The 21051-nt window shown below is 40.6% G+C and overlaps 1 protein-coding gene across 5 annotated transcripts in view; it reads right to left on the reverse strand.

The window, feature by feature from the left end:
• Window positions 1-21051, reverse strand: part of smoc1 (SPARC related modular calcium binding 1) — a 58677-nt gene that overhangs the window by 1966 nt on the left and 35660 nt on the right. For 4 of the 5 annotated variants that reach the window (XM_058614887.1, XM_058614885.1, XM_058614884.1 and 1 more), the window contains 5 exons: window positions 13983-14175; window positions 12268-12350; window positions 7420-7525; window positions 6658-6902; window positions 5421-5451 (listed from right to left, as the gene is read on the reverse strand). In XM_058614887.1, coding sequence (XP_058470870.1) covers window positions 5421-5451; window positions 6658-6902; window positions 7420-7525; window positions 12268-12350; window positions 13983-14175 — 658 coding nt within the window. Of the gene's footprint in view, window positions 1-5400; window positions 5452-6657; window positions 6903-7419; window positions 7526-12267; window positions 12351-13982; window positions 14176-21051 lie in introns of all 5 variants that reach the window. The other variant, XM_058614883.1, reaches the window with a different exon arrangement.

A 21051-nucleotide genomic window follows, 5' to 3' on the forward strand; every position in this document is an offset into this window, starting at 1 on the left:
CAGTTTATTACATTTTATGGACCAAACAAACTGTTTAATTGAGATAATAACAGACAGACTAATGGATTATGAAAGTAGGTGTAACGCTACAAACATAAAAACATGATGTAAAGACACAAGTCAGCACAAGTGATACAGAACTAATAAAATAGGGATGCACCAAAATGAAAATTGTTATGCCAATTCTGTACCATTGTTTTTTGTTCTACTTCTACTGTTGTTATGGCTGGGACTGTGTGTACTTACCTCACTAAAGTCAAGGCATTGCAAATGTATAGATTATTATTCATGCTTCAAAGAATAAATACATTTTGTGTAGAAGAAAGAAAGAAAGAAAGAAAGAAAGGCCTGGGAGAAAAAGAGATGGGTGAACAGCTTAGATTGCTTACAGATGGCTGCGAAAGAGGAGAGCAGAGGTCTGTTTGAGCACTGTGAGAGTCCAGACTGTGTGTGTGTGTGTTTGTACACACCTCTGTATCTGTTGTCTGCTTTAATGTCCCTTGAGTGTAGAGTTGATTGTGTACATGCAGTGTGTGCTGTAGTCTCTATGTAAGTGTATGCATGTGTGTGTGTGTGTTAAATGGGTGTGGGGGGGATTTGCAGGTGCAGGTCTGTGTCACTGCCTGTTACGTTCACCATGAAAGTCCAGCTGATTTCACTACACACGCTAGGAGCTTCTGTAGTCTGGGGCGACGTGTTAACTGCAGAGTCAAGTATTCAGTCCGCGGCTCCATAAATCACAGTGTACACTCCACACGAGTAATGTTTTCACCTATACTTTAAGTGTTCAAGATAAAGTTAATAGTAAAACATTACAGCTACCTGTGAGGTACTTGAAAAAAAGATTGTACCCGGAAATGAGGGGTGTATGTCCATTTTGTCCAAACCAATGTATATATATGTATATATATGTATATATAGATATATAGATATAGATATAGATATATCTATATCTATCTATATATGTGTATATATATATATATAAACACATATATGTATGTATATATATATATATATATATATATATATATATATACACATATATATGTATATATACACAAACACACATATATGTGTATTATATATGTATATATGTATATATATACATACATATATGTGTATGTATATGTATATATATATATATATATATACAGTAAAGGAAATGTCAAATCCTTCAAAACCAGCTCCAGGAACAGCAACATCTGTTTGGCATGCAGTCCATAAATGTACTGTATACCTGGCTGGAGTACAACTTGACAGTGGTGGGCTCTCGATGAAAGCTCATGAAAGAGTAAGAATGGAAAGCATTTGTCTTCTACGCATGAGAATGCACAGCAAATTAAATGGCAATTGTTGTCCATTTATAGTTTCGACAGTTGTGGCCATTTTGACCTGATCAGGAGTGACATTGCAGTCTCCCCTTTGGTCGCCACAAAAAAAACAACAAATTTCATGGTCATTTTGCCAGGACTGGTTTAGATATGTCATGCCCTGAACAGTATTACACTGAACAACATCAGGGTCCTCGGGCCTGGAAACCAGCTGTGCACAAACCTAACGCTGTTACAGATGAAAACAACATCTAAGAAATATTTCAGCTATTGTTTCCTGCAGTTTGGTCACTCTGGTGTTTAGATTCTGATGCGGCTCCGTGTGTGAGTCACTGCGTGTGTACCTGGCTGTTTTGACCCGGAGGATAAACTAATTCGATCACCGTGACCTTCGAGCATTTTCCACAATGTCAACTTGAAATATCTGTAACACCTCCAGGGAATCCTGTCACATTTGGCACAAGTGTTCACTTGGACTCAAAGATGAACACATTAGAATTTAATCATCTAAGATGCGGGGATACATTCTTCAAATTTGTTACAGACGTCAAATTATATTCACATATGAACTGGATAAATTGTGTTGGTTAAGGGTCATGGTCATGAGGATCTCTTTTATTCAGTATAAAGGACACCTGTAAGAAGTTTCATTAAATCGGACACAGACATTCCCTTGGACTCAAGAATGACCTGATTAGATTTTGATTAAAGGGTCACTGTGAACTTTTGTTGCCTTATGAATCCATTGTCTTTGGTACAAAAGCCCACAGATTGGCATTCTTTTTTTCATTCCTTGGGGTAATACATTGTCTTGAAGAACTGCGGGAGTGAATCTTTTCAAATTCGGTGCAGATGTTCTCTTCTGCTCACAGATTAACAATTCAGATTTGGTAGCAATAAATCAAGGTCGTGGTAGCATCCCAAAAACTCGCCTTTTTTCCACATTGGTACGAATGTTCACTTCCACCGATTCATTATGCATCTAGTTCACAAAACCTATACTCAACATTAAATGCATTTTAACATACGAGTAACTGTAGTACTGTACTTCTATAGTGTTTGTTTATTTGTTTAACTCACATAAATGTGCCTGTGGTACAGAGCCGAGCAGCAGGAGTGCTGATGAATTGACTTTGCAATTACCAGGCTCCAGAGGAGCGAACAGTTCTCTCCCTTCTCTCCTCCCAGTCACTGAGGACACTGTCTGTACCATTAACAACACAAAGCGCCCTGGCCTCTCCCCGGACACCTTGGCCCCACATGTGATAAAGAGCTGAAAGCAGATCCTGTCTAGAAGTGCCTCACCTGGGACTGGCCAATAAAGACACTTGGCTCGAGAGCTGGGAATCATGGTATACCTGTACATGGCGGCAATTGGGGGGAGAAGACTTGGCGAACAGGACAGATATCCAGACTTTAGCTTACTGTTAGCTCATTGTTAGCTTTGTCGAGCCGCCCATGAAATCATCCCCAAAATTGCGGCTCGTGCTGGTGAGCTAATCAGTCCTCTTTGTTGACCTGTTACCTTTTAACAGTACACTCCGTCAACCTGATGTCCTGGTAATTAAAACACAAGTAGTCTGGTGTAATTGCTGTTGGCTCTGTATGGACAGGACTCTCTAATAGTCCTGCAGCCCTGGTGCCAGGCCCAGCCTGCATAATACCCTCCTTTCATTCAAGCCTAATGATGGACGCAGCCAGGACAAATGAAAAGGAGGAGAGGAGAGGAGAGGAGAGGAGAAAAGGTGGCGAGAGGAGAGGAGTTTGACATTAAACAGCAGACAGGACAGAAAAGCCACAACAGCATACGCACATCTGTTTTTCTCAAAGTACAGGGAGTTAAAATGGTCTTTGACATGTGAAATAAGACTCTAATTGTACCTTCAGTGACAGGATGGCAAAAAACATCATAATCCCTCACTGTGATTGGTATTTAATGATGTAAGACTGATATTAATGTGAAGATACATGTATACGTTAGAAGGCTTATAATTAAGAATACATCTACAGTATATTTTACGGTCACAATTTTTTTTTTAGCTATTAGCAATGAAAAGATCCTAAGTGGTTGAGAAAACAGATCTCATTTCTCCTGAAAAACCATTATAAAACCATTAAAAACTGTGGGGGGGGGGTTTTCTGTAGGTCCCCATTTTGGCAGGTAAAATAACTTACTGTATGTGCGCCAACATAACTGTTGAGTTGTGTTTTTGTTTTTTTAATCTGAAGAAATCAACAGACTTTTCTTTGTGTTCACAGTGTATAGTCACTCATTGGCGCCTAAACTTGTTAAACTTCACACTGTCTAATATTTTGAGACGCACAGCACACTGTGGTGTGGTGTTTTTACCATTTTGCTATTCAATGTCAATGTTTGGTTATTCCACGTCACGTGTTGTTTTTGTTTGAAATATTTGAGCTTCATTTTTTCCATGGTTTACTAGCAGTGCGACATCGGTCGATTGTTTGCATGTGGCAACATTTATTCAATTTATTCGCTTCCAACAGCTCTCACTACAGTACAGTACCATTGTCATTCCACAATATGAGCACTCACACTGCACAAAAAGGGCATATTGGCCAATGTGGACCTTCCTGGTTAATGACAGTATCAAATAAGATTTAAGATTTTAAAACACTTGCAGCAGCAGCGCCAACAAAGATATCGATTATTTTTGATCCACCCCTAACGAGAGCCTGATGTTGGCCAACCATGGTGCTCGTGCTCATCAACAGCTGATGCCCTCTGCATCATAATCCCCGTGTAAACACTCATCATAGACCCTCTAATGTCTCACATTTGTGCTCAGTTTGTCTTTGTGCATGTGAGCGCTCATACATGGGCACCCGCACGTGTTTGTACTTATTCAAACGTGTGTTCATGTCTTTCTAAATAGAATTAAGACCGCTCAAAAGAAAACAATGTACCCTGCTGCCAAAGCCCATTGCAAGAAGTGTTCTTCCTCATCACAGAGACAAAATGCTTGGAACCATATAAAGTATCAGACCTGCTGCTCAGCCGTGTCCTCAACATGAGGAGGGTTAAATGAGAAAATCACTGCCCTGGGCTTCTGTTACAAATCTCATCTGCAATAAGGTTTTTCAGTCTCTTTTCGACGATAGATGCCACCCTTTCCAGCACTTCAGATTTCATACCAGGTATTCAGATGTTTTCCTCTGCTCTTGCCAGTGCTTCGAGTCTAAAGGAGCCTCATACAGATGTGCTCCACACTGCCCCACATGCTCACAATCCTACTGTAAATTTAAAATATGTCCAACAACACTCAAGTGACAATCCAAAGTTGCGACAGAGCATGATAAGATTTAATGCCTGGCAAAGGCAGCGGGATTTCAAGGCATCCAGGCCACTAAGGACCAGCTTGGCAAACCTGAACACAATGTCCGTCTATGACTTACAGGCTCATAATGCAAGTTCACTGTGTCTCTCTTTCCTTCTCCACATACCTCACTCCATCCACAATCATCACTAGTACCCACAGTGCCTTAGTGGCAGCATATAAAGCTGTCAGGCCATTTAAATCCAGCTCTTAAACGCGGAGGTGACAGATTCGGTGACTCCAGCGAAAACAAGCGGCCAAGGCTCCTTCTCTGCTACTCTAATACCGGAGCTGTTTATCCTGGCGGGCGTGCCCACGGTCCGATGGGGACTGACGTTATGCCTGTTCTGAGCCACTGTTCTCCAGGCACAGCGGGGAAGCGCCAGGGTAAACACATGAGCTCATTTCTTTGTGGCACTGAAAAAGCCTAGTGGCCAGAGTCAACAGCATCCGTGGGACAAGTAATTGCTCAATGGGGAGAATCCTGACAGATGGTAAAACGAGACCAAGATGAGGCGACAGACAGACTGAAAACAAAGAGACAGACTAAAAAGGTGGAAAGACTATCCACAAAAAAATTAAAATCCTATTTGTCATTTTAGCCTGCCGGCTAGCCAGGACTACTGTAAACTAACACATCTAACCAATGTGACTGTTAATGAATTACACAATAAGGCAGCTATAAAGACACCGACATGGTTAGTAAAAGTGTTAGTATTAGTTTGCCTTACTGAACAAATTTGTCCCTTGCCTTGTCCCTTGATTGCCACTCGTTGAGCTACCTGCAAAAGGAAAGAAAACACAATTTTTGTACCCACAATTGTACCTTTGTCAAACATTATTTGCAAAAAAAAGAGAAAAGATTGCGGTCATGAGATTAAAGATACTCTATGCAAGTTATTCCATACCAACAAATGTGGTTTCTTGGCCTGAACAGATGGCGGCAATGGTCATTTTCCAAGCGCTTGGGCCATAATAATAACAATTGTTGTTAGTTAGTTCTGTCTTGGATGTGTTTGGAGAGACGGTTTCAGAAAAGACAATAAATACTAGAAGAATAATATCAACTCAGGTTCTTTGTTGCTTGTGTTTACAAGACACTGTGTTCATAGGCCACAGAGTTAACTTAGAAACCATTCTCAGTAAAAAAGAAGTGGAAATGGAAGCAAAACATAAGTAACTTTGCTGTTGCTTCTGACCACTGTAATGGAGACAGCTCTTGGCAAATACAAGTATGTAGTCTGATCCAGAACTTGTAATGTTTCTTTTAGATTGATGAGTCTCTTTATTAAGTAGCAAGAACGAAATCGTGCATATAAGATGCTTGACTTGAATTAACCCTGATCATTTAATTATTGAGTAGGTTTGGTGACCCCTGGCCTTTTTTTAAACCAGTAAAAATGTGTTTTCAGAACCCCCTGAGATGATTGTCAGTAAGTATCTCCTTCTTCTTGCTGTTATGTGGATAACATAACCAATACGTCTATATCGGGAGCAGTCTGCAAACCCATGATGCGTATAGTCAGTTTTTTGGCCCAGACAGTGCCTCGGATCCACAAATACAGTCTCCGTCTCTTTTGAATATTCATCAGAGGGAGCTGAGGGGAGCAGCGCCCCTTATTTAGGCAGCCAACACATCTGTTTGTCACACAATGACATCATCTTGTCGAGTTATTTTCAAATAAAGACGTGATGAAAATATTAATAAAAATCTAATGTGAGTATAAATTTCTCACTGTGCTGTTGCATTTATACAAATGGAAACCGATCGTCATAACATAAACAAGCAAAACTATTGGGTTTTTCTTCTGTCTGAACAACCAATCTGAAGCATTAGAGAAGCCAGTTAATTATAGAATCTGCGTGTCTAACCAGCTGTTAAAGGAGTCACTAAATACAGCTTTTCCCAGCTGATCTGAAGGTCTTGACCCCATGTCATGACCCCGCCAACCCACTCTAAGCGATCTCCTCACTTTCCCCACTCTTACCCTCCTTGCTGACACCCAGGCAGCCTTTGAGCTCGTGCAGAGAAATGGCCCTGTCCTTATTCAGGTCGCAGTAGTCGACAAACTTGCGGGAGCATTTCTTGGGTTTGGCTTTCTTCTTCAGGTACTTCTTGAAAGGCTTCAGCTCCTTCTTGTTTATGTCCTGGCTGCTGTTGTTATCCAGCTGGGCGAAATACCAGTGCACCACTCTCTCCTCTAAAGTGTGACTGGGGTCAGGCTCGACAAACCTGGTGAAGGTCAGAAGAGACAGTTGAGAAAAGAAATGAGGATTAAATAAACCCAGAGTATGGGATAAATCTGATCTAAGGAACTTAACTTAAGTATATAGTATGTATAGTATATTTTTGGATCATTACATTTTGGAAGAAGTTGTCATAAAGCCACAATGATAACATCACTTCTTAATATTTTATTTGAATTATTTATATTAAGTGAATTCAAATTTTGGTTTGTAAAGTAAATTTAAAAGATTCAGGATCTCAAGCAATAACAAGTTTAGTATACATTAAGTCAATAATTATTGCGCTATAATCCAAAACTACTGATCGGTGTATGATGGGAAACTAAAAAGTGTCACTGTCTCGGCCAAACATCTGTATACTTTAATACAACTTAGAAAGAAGGGAGACATTATTTGAAAGGATAAACCAAACTATTCAAAACATTTTGCACAAAAATCACCCGTAAAGTATCTTACTTATGTTGGATACTCCTGGGACTGCTGTGGTACATGACATTACTTACCTCCCACCACCAGAGGGGGTTGGTGAGTTAATGGCCTGCACCATGTCTGTGGTGAGGGCATCTAACAAGCTTGTAATGAATTCCACTTTCTTCGCCTCTGGGCAGCCTGGTACAAATCAAAGACGAGAATACAGCAGAATTACCTTCCACGACTAATTTGAGTCATTATGGTACAGTGAAGCTGAAGTGCTTCGAAAGCCTCAGCGGCAGTGAACCACTGTGACACATGACAACACAAAACAGCTGTTGCACACTAATGGAAAACATGCGAACCTTGTCAAGATCAACGGCAAACCCGGCTAATCTGTGAGACGTTTACGTTTAGTGAGTCGTTTATTCATATGCTTTCACTAGAGGTGAAATTCAAAGTTGGGCCGTTTTGTAAAACCAGAGCTGAGGCACATGGTGGAAGGTGGAACAGAAGTGTTTGGTGATGAGAGAGCTTTGTTGAGCAGCGCAGACCTGTTAACTTTTATGACACAATTCTGAACACCTTGGGTAGCTCTCTTTAATTGCCCAGATGTATAGTTTTAATAGCACAAAAAGCCAGTGCAAATGTTTCCCTCCTACAGTAATTGTGTCTGTTAAGTGGGAACTTCAAACACAGCTGCTAGTAAACTAATCTTCTCATTCTGTTTCCCCTCCATTCTCTCAAGCTTTCTCCAGTCAGTCCCCTCCTCAGTTCACTTCTTTTCATTCCTTTTATGCTTGCTCGGGACGTTCAGTGGGAGGAGGTCCACTGCCCTGCCAGGTGAATCCAATTAGCATTTCCTACAACATGATGAGCTCGGAGAAACACTGCCTCGCTGTGCCTTAATCCAAGTGTTAAATTGGGGGTGTTATGCAGCGCAGACCATTATGTGTCTGAGTGTCACGGGCACAGTGTGGTGCAGGACCACTGGCCGTGTCAGGCAGCTTCTGGGCCACTTTACGCTGCAGTGTTACAAGTGACCCAATTACTATTTTTCCTCCCCATGTGGTACAAATCATTTATGACCCATGAAGGTGTAAGCAGGAAAAAAAACACATGGATTCAGATCTCCTCAGATCAGTTTCGAGCCTCATTCGTATGTGTATAGCCCCTTTTCCACCTAGGGTCCCAGCTCGCCTCATCTCGTCTCATTAGACTCAGTCAGTCATCATCTAACGCTTTATCCTCCACCAGAGGGTCACGGGGGGTGCTGTGCCAAACTCAGCTAAATCGGGCGATAGGCGGGGTACACCCTGGACAGAACGTGCAAACTCCATGCAGAAAGGCCCTTGTTCCAACCGGGGCTCAAACCAGACTCCTCTGGTAAATACTGAGATTACCCTGGTAACTGTTGGAGATTAACCCACATTTTTTAGCATTGTTAAGTCTTTTTAAGTGATCTACAGTTCGGCTTGATTCTTGTGTTTGACATCTTGCTCATGACGTCACACATAGTATCGCCTCAGCCCACTCGGAACCTCGCCAGAGCAGGTACTAAAACAAAGTACCAGGCACCAGGTACTATCACTAGTGGAAACGCAAAATAACCGTGCCGAACCAGTGGAAACACTCCAAATGTGTTTGCCACTCAAATGTCTTTAAAAATGTGATGGTGGCGAATGACGTAAACACACATGGACACTATCTATGATCACATGGCTGCCTTTCGACCGGAGCTAAGGAGAAGAAGGGCTGAAGCTAGTGGACTTGTGTAGAGGTTAGAATTGGGATGACTTGAACACACACAAGACCCTTCCTGGAATTTGAACCGGCACCCTCCCGGTTACGTGTCCAATTAGTCCTACAAGTTTCCTGTTTGGCCACGGTTTTAAAGATAGCACGATGTCAGTGAGGACATGGTGAAAGCAAGGCTTACATTAAAATGATCAGTGTAAATGTGGATAGTGTCATTTTTCTATATCTGTTCTAATATCATAATGATAGTTTACAGTTCAAATTCAAATTATGGTTTACCATTTCATATTGGTAGTGCTGTTCCTCTGTGGTATATTATCACCAGATTTTATGTTTATGAACTATGAGCAGTTTAAAGTTAAATATAATGTTTTTATTTTTATTATGTCGAGGGCTTGCACAATCCCACATTAGCTGTAGGATTTTTTCTCTTTGGTATAAACTCTTAAAGAGCAGCTGGTTTTATATTTAATCCCATAATTGGACAGAGCCGTTCGACTAAACTGTTTTGTGCATGTGCAAACGTGGAGGTGAATCACACCTCATCCAGTCGGTCAATTTGTAGGCCACACAAATCACCTCTAGTAGTAAGTGTCATTTGAGGTGGTGCAGTTTACTGTTACCACATCACAAGACCTTTGGGTGCAAATCATTACTGGGAAAGGTTAACCTCTTGGTTTACAAAGACCGTAGGATTAATAATTTGTTGATGAGGCCAAAATATTCTCATTTGTTTTAAATAAATAGGTTTTGAACAAAATCCAATTCCTGGACATAGTTGGGTGGAAGTTTACAGTGATTTTCTCCTCCCGCTCTGACAGAGCTGCCGTTGTGATATTCTAGGCACAATGAGATTGAACCTGTAGCTGTAAGTAGTTAATTAACTGCCCTCTCAAGCTGTCTTTTCTCACCCTGCCTTGATGTGATGGTGATGAAAGACTGCTTTGTTGTGGTGCTTCATAACATCTCTTCACAGTACATAAAAATATCTCCACTCAGCAACCAGCAGTCACCTCCTCCCCAACGCTTCCCCCCACTGCCTCGCCGCACCCCGCAACACTCACACCTTCCATAAAACATGCCACACATCTGCTGCACAGTTAGGAGTCATGCTTGACTCTGTAAACTCACCAGATGGGGGACTGAATAAGAATTACAGTGCAGACTTAAATGATTGGGAAACTGAGGAGCAACAAAAGTAAGTGAGCAGTAACTAGGACAGAGGAGCATGGACTGAGGTTACGACCTCCAGTTTAGAGGAGAGCCTCTGATCTTGGCTGCCGGGGGATCAAACACCACAAGCACTTATCCCGCTCAGTAGACCTGGTGGGAAAAAGGATAATGTACAATAGCAAGTGCATATAGCTACAGTTCCCAACCTGCACTGCCATTTACGCTGGAGGAAGTGAGTCTAATCCAATACACTTTTTTGTCAAATTCTGTGAATTTTATTTCTTCTTACAATTTGCAAATCCATTGTTTGGGGAAACAAACAAAACTCAGCTATTCTTTGACTGGGACTGTGGAAAAAAGACCAGTGGTGACCTTTAGGCAAGAGCATGGAAGCTATGACCACCAATGGAAGCATGAGACATACCTGTGTTTCCCAAACTTATGGGGACCCGGTTGTAAAGATGCCAAACTATCGTGACCCAAATCATAACTTACAGCCATATCTGTAACGCCGACATGAAATGTTCTGGCGTATTCTACACCAAATATCAAGGAGAGTTGGCCAAAGAGGAGGTCGGAAAATTAAAAAAAGGTGTTCCTGTCCTTTGTTTGATGCTGCTTTAAATGATCAGATTTGATTTGTTCTAGCTTTTGCAGAGTCTCCACTTTAATGCCATTATGATTCCACTATATTTCGCTCTTAAGTCAACTTGCCCACTTGTTTGTGTCATTGCTTCTGAAGTGTGTGGCCATGAATTTGGAGGGTGAAGCCTCTGAAGCATCACCGCTGTGTATTTGTGTGGCTTTTGGCTTCAGATATCAACAGTTTCCTCAGAATCACTTACTCCAACTCTGGGGGTTCTTAAAAATCTTTGCAGTAATCGTTTTGGGCAGATCACTTTCTCCACGTGTAGGATGGTGTAAGATATTTACTCCACATATAAAGAATATGGAGAACGGTGTAATGGCAGAATCACATGATCTCCATTTAGTGTTTAGGGTAATGTTGGCAGCTCAGCTTCCCTCTGTACTGGATTTATATGGAACTTTACACTCCAGCCAAACAAGCTCGACCTAAAGCGGAAACTATCAGTGTTGTGATGAGTTATGATGACAATAAAAACTTTATGGGTGTTTTGACAGCACACCGATGCATTAGTGTTTCTCACAGTGTTGCTGACGGCCCACTGGAATATCACGGATGACATAATGTGTTTGTTACAGTGAGCGAGACTATGATGAGAAATTGAAGTGAGACACTGATGCTGAGCAGCCAAACAGGGTAATCTTAGATTTTCCTTGTTATACTTTCTAGACGAAAGTTGTTGTTTTCTTAATTGCTCGTTAACTAGTGTAGTTTTGTTTGTAGACATGTAGCTTTTGGTACTGTGTTTAAAAAATGATTCTGACTTTTAGTCATTATAAAATAAAGACATAAGATAAGATATTTGCATCGTTAAAAAAGATCTTTCCACTCCCGTGTCAACCAAATTCGTTGTGTATCGTTTCTCACAAGGTCATCCGCCATGCAGTTAGTGCAGAAGTGAAATTTGCAAGGTTGCTTGAATGCATCTTGAAGCTGCTCCTCTAAGCTCAACATGCTGATCCCACAATGACTTGATCTTGTTAGCTGTTCTCTGAACCCTGCATTATTTAAACTTGCTCTCATGTGCACGAATATTGAAATATTTGACAATAATACTTGAACAGTATATTTGTTTGATGTTATTTCACTGAATCAATCTACAGACAGTGCTAATGTCTGCTGCATTGTGTGAGTAATTGTGGAAAAACCAGTTGACACTGGCAGGAAAGAAGAAGCTTGCTTTGGTTTACTAAAATGAACGACTCACTGTCACAGTTAGATTGGAACATTTAGATTGTAAATCCAGCATAATTACCCCTGTTAATCAAATGAGACAAATCTTGACAAACATACCAGTTAATTAATGTCTGTTTGGATTATTTATGGAAGATTGTTTCTGCAACCCCAAACCCTAATCCCAAACCTGTCAAATCTCTGCCCTGGAAGGGATCTTCTGTATCTGAGACTCGAGATCGCGCAGTGTTGTCACACTCGGGCTTCTGGTACCTGTTACACAGAGAGGAGAGGACAGCAGGGAGATGGGAATGTAAGAAAAAGCAGAAATTGGAAAGAATAAACTTGTCCAAACAATGTGTGAAAAATCTGAGCGGCCACTCATAAAAAAAAAAAAACATTTGTTCAGGCATAGAAAATGAAGGAAATCAAACATGGGCTGTGATTGAACGCACAACAAAACAAAACCAGGTTTTTCCATACTTGGCTCTTTCCGTTCTAGGCTCAATAACAAACTGACAAACTTTTGTGATCTTGATGATCAAATGCTAACCTGCCTAATCGCTACTCTACAGCTTTTTATACTTTGAATCTGGATGACAGCTGTCGATCTGTAAAGAATTATACAGAGTGACTAATCTCGTCTTAATCATAAATGCTTAATATCATGTGACGCGCACAAAGCTTTGTTGGAAATTGTTTGGCATTATGCATGGCATGACTTGTTTCCTCCTGGCTGTTATTGTATCACTGCTTCTTGGAAAACTTTGCATGTGTGTCTCATTTGGCTCGGTTTTTGTTTTTTTTCAGTTTTTTTTAAGAAAAGCAAGTTGTCATTTATTTTTTCCTCCGTCTGCATGGCCACTGATCCAAGATGGGATGTCTGATGCATGACTCGGCATGTTGCTGTCCAGAGGAAAGAGCTGTGTGACGTCTATTCCAAAATTCAATAAATTCTTACGTGAGGAAATAATCGCCTCAAGGTTAAGTATGTCTAAAACCCTGATGAGAATTCAGTCTGCAAAGTTTATTTCTATGCGTGTGATTATTTTGCAGGATTTATGGACCGTCAATCATTTTAAGTTGTCTTAAATGTTTTGAAAAACTGTCATATATGAAAGTAAATTATCCAGCAGTGACATAGATATTTTTCTCTGGGTATTTTTTTTTCTTCTTGTGGGGAGAGAATAATGAATCCACTGTTCACAAAAACAGTGCATCTATTTCACAGTTCTAGCAGTTTTTCCAACATGTAGTCTCTTCTTTTGACGAACTCTGTATACATAAGCAATGAACAACATTTATTTGACCTTTCTGATGTTGCCTCATCTCCAGCCCTCTGACATACAGCTTTTACAAATACCCATTGTTTCTGCCATTTTGTCATAGGTAACATAAACAGCTCCACTTAAAACAAATGTCACTCCGAACGGTGATTGTTTACCACCAACTCAACGATATTCCCATCAATGCTTGAAGATACTTTTTCTGCCAAATGAAAACGGCAACAGCAGGTTGGATTCAAGATTCCTTGAGGTTTGAGGTCAATGTGGAAAAAATAGCTCGTCGTTGGCTCCAGTGAATTTAATGTTGCTCAGTTAACATCAACGGTTCAGATACAAGAGCCAATAGAAAGTGCTCAGAGAAACACAAACCTCTCTTCACACATGAAATACCATTTCATGATGATAAAAAATGATGTTTCGGGTGAACTAAATGTAATGTAGCATATTCAGGTTGTGCATCATGTTCATGAGATGATGCCCATTTAATTTAAAACATTTAATACCATACAAAATTGAAGCTAATTATATTTTCTAGTGACCATCTGAATGTCACTCTATTATCAAGCAGCCAATAGTTTTACTACAATAAAAAAAAAACAGGTTTCAGGTAATATATTACCGAGTAGAGGTTCCAGGAATGGGCCGTCCTGTGTCCACTAGAACACACCAGCAGTATCCTGTGGACTGGTGGCACTGGACTGGTTTGTAAAGGCCCCCAGGTCCACAGTCGGGGATGAAAATGGCCTCACGAGGGTTCTGCTGATCCTCGTCCAAGGCGCTCTGTCTCTCCTGGTCACAAGAGGGAACTTTCTCTAAAATCATGAGGAAACACACTCAATACAGAGAGACACATTTGGGGAAAGCTATCAAGAGACACAGGAACCAGAAATACAAGTTTATAAAATGTCAGTCTTTTACTCTGTGGGCACATGCAACTACAGGTGAGGCATCAGCAAAACATCATGCTCAATGCTTTGAGCATGAATGTCCAGTGTTGACTTTGGAATTAAAAATCTAATTGTCCATTTTATTTTTAGATTTTACTACTATAAACATCAACATATCAAGGCATAGAATACGTTTACAAGGCTGAAGTGTCACAACAAATATTCGGTGTTAATAGAAAATATTCATTAAAAACAACAATGCAACCAGAGACATTAAATAGAGTTATGACAGAATGAATGTGGGGGAAAGTGCTACCAAAGTTGATGAAGGAAAGTGCAGGCATAGGGTTAGTCGGGGTATTCAGAGATTTTAGAATGAAGTTATTCTCGAAAGAGAAGAATCTTCAAGAGTTTCTTGAAGACAGAGAGAGAATGTGCTGCTAGGTAACACGTTCCACCATCAGGGAACCACAAATGAGAATAACCCGGTCTCGTGTGAAGGGAGGGCTCAGCAAGAGGAATTGGGGAACACAGGTTGTATAGACCCTTTCAAGAGCCACGTCACAGAAATGAAACTTGTACAACAGTCCAACACAATAAGATGCCTTCTTGTAGCATAGTTGGCGTAAAATAGAACCAGCAATGGTGTCAAGTTCTTCAGAATCCCTACAGGATCTCATCCCTTTCAAAAAAATAGACATCGTCTGTGGCTCCAAGCATTAAAAAGAGAAGACTGGAGTGATGCTACTGCAGTCAAAGAGGCTCACGTTTGTAGCGCTCACTTCATTTCATGTAAGTTATCATTTATCAGCTCTTTTCTGTTAATGAAAAGCCTGGATTTCACAGAAATGTGTGTGTCAATGCACATGTATATGAAGCATATGCTGCCTAAAGTTATGTTGTGGTCTTGGCCGTAGCTAGCTTCTAGTTAGCTGCTAGCCCGCTAGCTCGTTGACAAGTAAACATGGTGTGCTAAAAACGTTTCTTGTAAGACTTGTATGTGCGTAGACTTTCTCATGTGTACGGGCTAGGTTTATCTATAAGGTAAGAGTGAATAGCTGGCCACTGGATACCTGGCCACTTGCTAATATCATCTACCCAATCTTTTATGTTGTGAAGTTGGGTCAGGCAGACTATTGCCGTTAGCTAGTACTCATTTATTTAGGTATTGTTCGCGGTCCTTAACCAACAACTAAAGAACATATTCAGAATTATTCGGTGGAGGACCGTGGACATTCATGCTAATTGCTTAGCTGTTGGGACGTTTTCTGACCCCAAACTGCGTGTGCATTCTTGCTAGGCTTGGAATGTTTGTATACAATGAAAGGGTCTATTAGGAATCTTTAACCCAACACAGTCGGTCATATTGTGTGTATTCTACAACAGCCACTCAGCCTTTGAGTGATGCTCCTGCAACACCTTGCCTCCACCACACTGTATTTACATTTGCATCCATTTAGTCCATCGTTCACTCTTAAAGTCAAGTACAACAGGGCTGTATGCGAAGGTTGTTACCACAGTGATGAAGTGTGCTTGTACCACTCCTGATCCATTTCTTATTTATCGTTTAAGAGCGTTACTGCCTGTCTGGAGCGTTTTTTAACGGGTGGTGAAATGTGGTGTTTGAGCTCACACAGTCACACACACCAAAGCATAATCAGAACAATACGGCACAGTCACCGTCTTGTTGAAGACAACATCGGAACAGGAAACTTGTAAAAATCTGATCTGGATTTCTCACATCCTTCACACCAATTAACATTCATTTTAATAACACAACATGACTTATGTCATTGCTTGTTGTGACGACCTTGCATAGAATTATCATCGGACTCTGCTCCGTTCTCCTCAGCCCCCGCACAGAATGTGACTGTTCATTGTTTGACAGCCTACAACTTGAGTTTATTGTTTTGGTTCAGTCTCAACAACCTTGTTTGCAGATGAAACGAGCAGCTGCTTTTAATCCGAATTTACAGTCAAAGTTAGCAACTAGCTGCTAAACAAGAGAACATTTACCAGCTTCAGAGACGACTAGAAACTTCCAGCAAGGGTGCATATTTTCTGTGTACAGATTTGCACCAAAATCAAATATTTTATTTATTTTTTTTACTTTTTTAATTAAGTTCCTCACAGACACAGATAAATGCACTCGAAACTTAAACTTACTGGTTGAAACTCAACAAACTATTTTTCCAGCCATCCTTGGACATACACAGAAATTCACAATTAACGAGGATAGTGCTAACTCAGTTCTTAATTTTAAAACTAAATCATTTGATCTTTTAACTTTTCAACAAAACTGAGGTTCAGCAGCAGCCCGAGAAGGGTGTGTGTGTGTGTGTGTGTGTATGTGTACTTGCATTTGTTATCTCTTTAGGACTTTCTCTGGCATCAAACTGACCGTGTCAGGGCCAGCCAGTGGTGCTCATGGTGACCAAAACCTGGTTAAGTTCAGGGCTGAACTTAAACTTAAACTTATGTTTAGGTTAAGGTTGGGGATGGGCATTAAGTGGTTATGGTTAAGTTTAGGAAAACAGCTTTGTTTAAGCTGTCCGAATGAATTGAAGTCAATGTAGTGTCCTAAGAAGAATAGCTGTGCTGTGTGTGTGTGTGTGTGTGTGTGTGTGTGTGTGTGTGTGTGTGTGTGTGTGTGTTTGGGGGGGTTGGCACGGCTGCCGACACAAAACTAAACGTGCCCCTGCACCGGTGAACTTCTTCTGTGAAGACTCACACTCAAGTGTTCTTAGCTCTGTGCCATGTTTCTGGTCACTGTTTATTATACAGAGGTTATGCTGGCGCCAGGAGCTGGGATTCCATAAAGAAAATTGTTTTTATACATATAAATGGAAAAAGGCTGGAAGCTTGCGATGTGAACTCTTGTGTGTTGTGCGGATTTGAAATTCAATCTACAGTTTTGTCTGTCTTGGATGTCTGCATTTCTGCTCTATTTAGTTTCTGTTTCTTTTTCAATTTCATTTCTCTTCCTGTGGCAAGAAGAGACTGACGAAGGAACACAAGCCCTCGGAACACAAATGTTGTCCTGCAGAAAGAAGAGAGAAAAACCCACACAAGTTGTTGTCGAGAAGAGTTGTTACACAAGTGGCTTATTGTTGTGGTGATTTCAGGGCCTTTTGAACAGACCTGTCCCATTTCATGCCTCCTGCTACTTCTCCAGTCATCAAGCCAAGTAACGCTATTTTTAAACATGTGTCTACTTTCATTGTTCCTCCTTTTCCTCCCTTTATTAAACAATCTCTGTCCCAATCTGCCTCTCATTCCTTTACTCCTCACTTTCCTACCTCCATCCTAATACCTCCCCCTCCACCCTACCCCCAACTCATCTCTCTCTCCTCCTCGCTTCACTCCAATGGCTTTCAGCTGTGGAGTAATCACTGCAATATTGTCTGTAGTGGGCCTTCTCTGTAGTTCAAATAGTGGAAATGTCAGTACTAAGGAACTCTGTGTGGAGGTATGTAGGTCCATGTGTTTGACCCGGAGTTCAACAAAACCAGCGAGATGATGGAAAGTCCACTCATAAAACAAACGTGTATTTTTTTTGACACAACTTGTTATTGTTGTCATCATGATGAATGGTAAACTTTCGCCACCACAAAGTGCACACTCCCTCCAAAAAGAATCCTAAGAAACAAAATCCTCTTTTTACGAACTCTTTTCCACTTCTCTGCATGTTGATAAATAATCTGCAACGCTGGAACAATTACACGTTAAGCGGCACATAAAAACGCATCCATGTGAATAATGGACTCTTCCTTACATTGCAAACTAACACTAACACGATGTTGCTTTAAGTCATAATTAGTGCGAGAGATCCGGCGAAATTAATAGCTGAAAGCCTGGTTTTCCTGAATCTCAGAACAGAAAGACTGTTCAGGTTCTGATTCGGGGTGGAATATTCAATTCTATGAGAAACTGTTTGATGAAAAAGCAATCGGTTAATGTGACTATTTGCACTGAGCCAATTTACATAAATCATGGTGAGAAATGTCAGCAGCGTTGCTCATTTTCGGGGGAGGAATATGTGGTCCCACATTCTGAGCTGGGGCTCGAGATTATCAATTTCTCTCTGTTTTTGTCGGATAATACGCAGATATTGTTAACTAGCAGTTCTGATTCTGAGGGTTTAACAATCACACATATACAAACAGCATAGATGCCGTCTAATAAATACGCATAGCAGTGACTGAAAAAGACACTGCTAAAGAATTCAAGTCCAGATTCTATTTCATTTTTTGTTTCAACTCAATATCGATTCATTCAGTTTCCATACCAAGTTTGCTTGGTTATACCAAAGCATCTGAAAAAATAGATAAAATGTGAAAAAAATTTGATAAAATGTGAAAAAAATAGACGTGGGTCAATGAAAGTGTTTGGATTTTGTGCACGAAAAAAGTTAGTTGATATTTAGGTAAATGTCTGCCTTGTTTTGTTTCGACGCCACCTACTGTTTCATAAGTCCACTGTCTCTCTGCCGCTGACGTGAGATTCCATACAGAACAATCAGCGAGTAAAGTTAAGCAAGAGAGAGCAAATTATGTGATGCCTGGGACATGCAAATTCCACAATCTCTGGCTCACCAAAGAACATTACAATGACTGACTTGAACCAACAATCACGTGTCCAGATGCAGAGTGTGCTGCAAATCAAGTTACCCTCCCTTCTTAAGCTGTGTCAGCACATTTGGTACTTGAATTTGAGGGAATTGGTCCTGGAAAGTCCTTGAATTTGATGTCAACTGAGGTGTGGGTACCCTGTCTTTGTCTCTACAGTCAATTATTTTTCAATATGAAACAAGAAAGAAAAAAGTGTTTACATTCACCAAATGACAAGAAACATGACATCAGTGAAGTTGTTGTGCAACTGTTGGATGTGTAAATATGCAACTTGCCAGTTTCCCATACCAATTTAAAACAGGCGCATCAACAACACACTTTCTCATTTACATATACACACTTGTTCTCTCTTTTCCACACAAACAGACACAAATCTTCACATAGTTACTCAAACGCACATGCACTATTTCCCTTTTATGATGCACACATCTGACACAAACCACCGCGCTCATCGCTCATCGCTCAAACGCGATGACATCCCCACCTCGGCCGCAGCCTTGTCGCTCGTTCTTTGAGAACAGAGATGCTAATTGGAAACAGGAAGCTGGTGTTTCCAAAGAGGTTTCAAAGAGCTGTCCCAGTGAATATCTCTGCGCTAAAATATGACGCTCACTCACTCTGTGCTGCCCTGACCACAGTTTCCCCTGTCACATCGCCATCATTCAAAATAAAACCCTGTGTTACAATCAACTGTTTGTGTGCTCCGCTGTGTCGGAGTGTAGTCTGTAAAAAGAGTCTACATGGTGCCATGAGTGATGATGTTTGCAGTGTAACACATTAAGGCCTTATTGTCAAATTTAAATCATTGATTAACCATATGAATGTAACAGTAAGCAGTCAATCGGAAACTTAGTGTAAAAAGAAGAGAAGTCATATAGAGTCGTGTAGCTCTGTGTTGCTTTGAAGGTCGTGTTGTAACATTATCATACGTAAAATATGACCTGCTTGACATTTCGTAGCGTGATTCCAGTACGTTCATTGTTCATTAAATGCTTAAATCCAGGGTTTTCCATCACTGAATAAGCTCACGTCTGATGCTACAAACACGCTTATAGCGCTAGTTATCGCTTTAGTTGAATTTTGAGGGACTTTCGCTCCAAATGAGGACGGAAGGGCTGTCTGTGTTAACAGAGTTGTTTTCATAGTTTCGTCTACGTCCTTATGATGTATGTTTATATGTCCTGGGCTTTGCTACACCCTCATAACATAGCTTACACACCGTGTTTTTCTTCGAAGAAGAAGCGGGAAGGGTGGTAAGCATTTCTCATGTATTGATAGTAGCTCTTATCAAAATCTATGGGTTGTAAAATGCATTTTAACATCGGTTGAAATTGATTTACTGCTTTAAAAAAAAGTGTTTTCAAAGAATTTAAACCATAGTTAATTGAGCTTTACTGTGCCAATCTTACTACCGCATGCACATGTAATTGTGAGTCTCTTAGATGACATTAATCACATTTACCAGCGAACTAAAAATCCATCCAACTCGCACCTTCCACCACTATTCACTCCTTGACTTGTTGCAGCAGCGTCTACAGCGTCCGGCTCGCCCACGGGGCTGGTGAACAAGTCGAGACATAATTGAATAGGAGACTGAGAAAGCTAAACAAATTACTCCAATGGAAAGAGACCAAGAAATATAATCCGGGCTGTGCTGCGCTGTGTACAAACTGGAAATGTTTTACATTTTATCTTAGCCTTCAATGCTTTAAAAACTTTAAACCAAGTTTAGGTTTCAAGCATCTTCTGTGTTTTGGTTTTCACTGTCAGCTTAAAGATCTAGTGTGTAATATTTTGGAGGGTTTATATGCAGAAATTGAATATACTACTCATTAGCATGTTTGTATAAGTGTATAATCACTTTTCAGATAAATAAGTTTTTTGTAGCTTTAGAATAAGCTTTTTATTTGCGTCGAGTTGTAACAAGCCAGAGTGTACATTTGGGTCTTGAAGCCTTAGTTTACAGTGCAAATGAAGAAAGACATCCTTTCTGGTATGTGAAGGCCACCATAGTTCAGTTTAAAAGAATACTTCTTCTTAATATTTCTTCATTCCCAGAATGTAAACACGGTGTCCGCCATCTTTGCTAACAGTTACGCTAACCGGCTCTGCAGAGTAAACATTTCGGTGAAAACTAGAAGCCAGCGGGTGGCGGAGAGCGCCGGCAGCG

The sequence above is a fragment of the Solea solea genome, chromosome 18 (genome assembly GCF_958295425.1).
Source record: "Solea solea chromosome 18, fSolSol10.1, whole genome shotgun sequence".
Lineage (NCBI taxonomy): Eukaryota > Metazoa > Chordata > Actinopteri > Pleuronectiformes > Soleidae > Solea > Solea solea.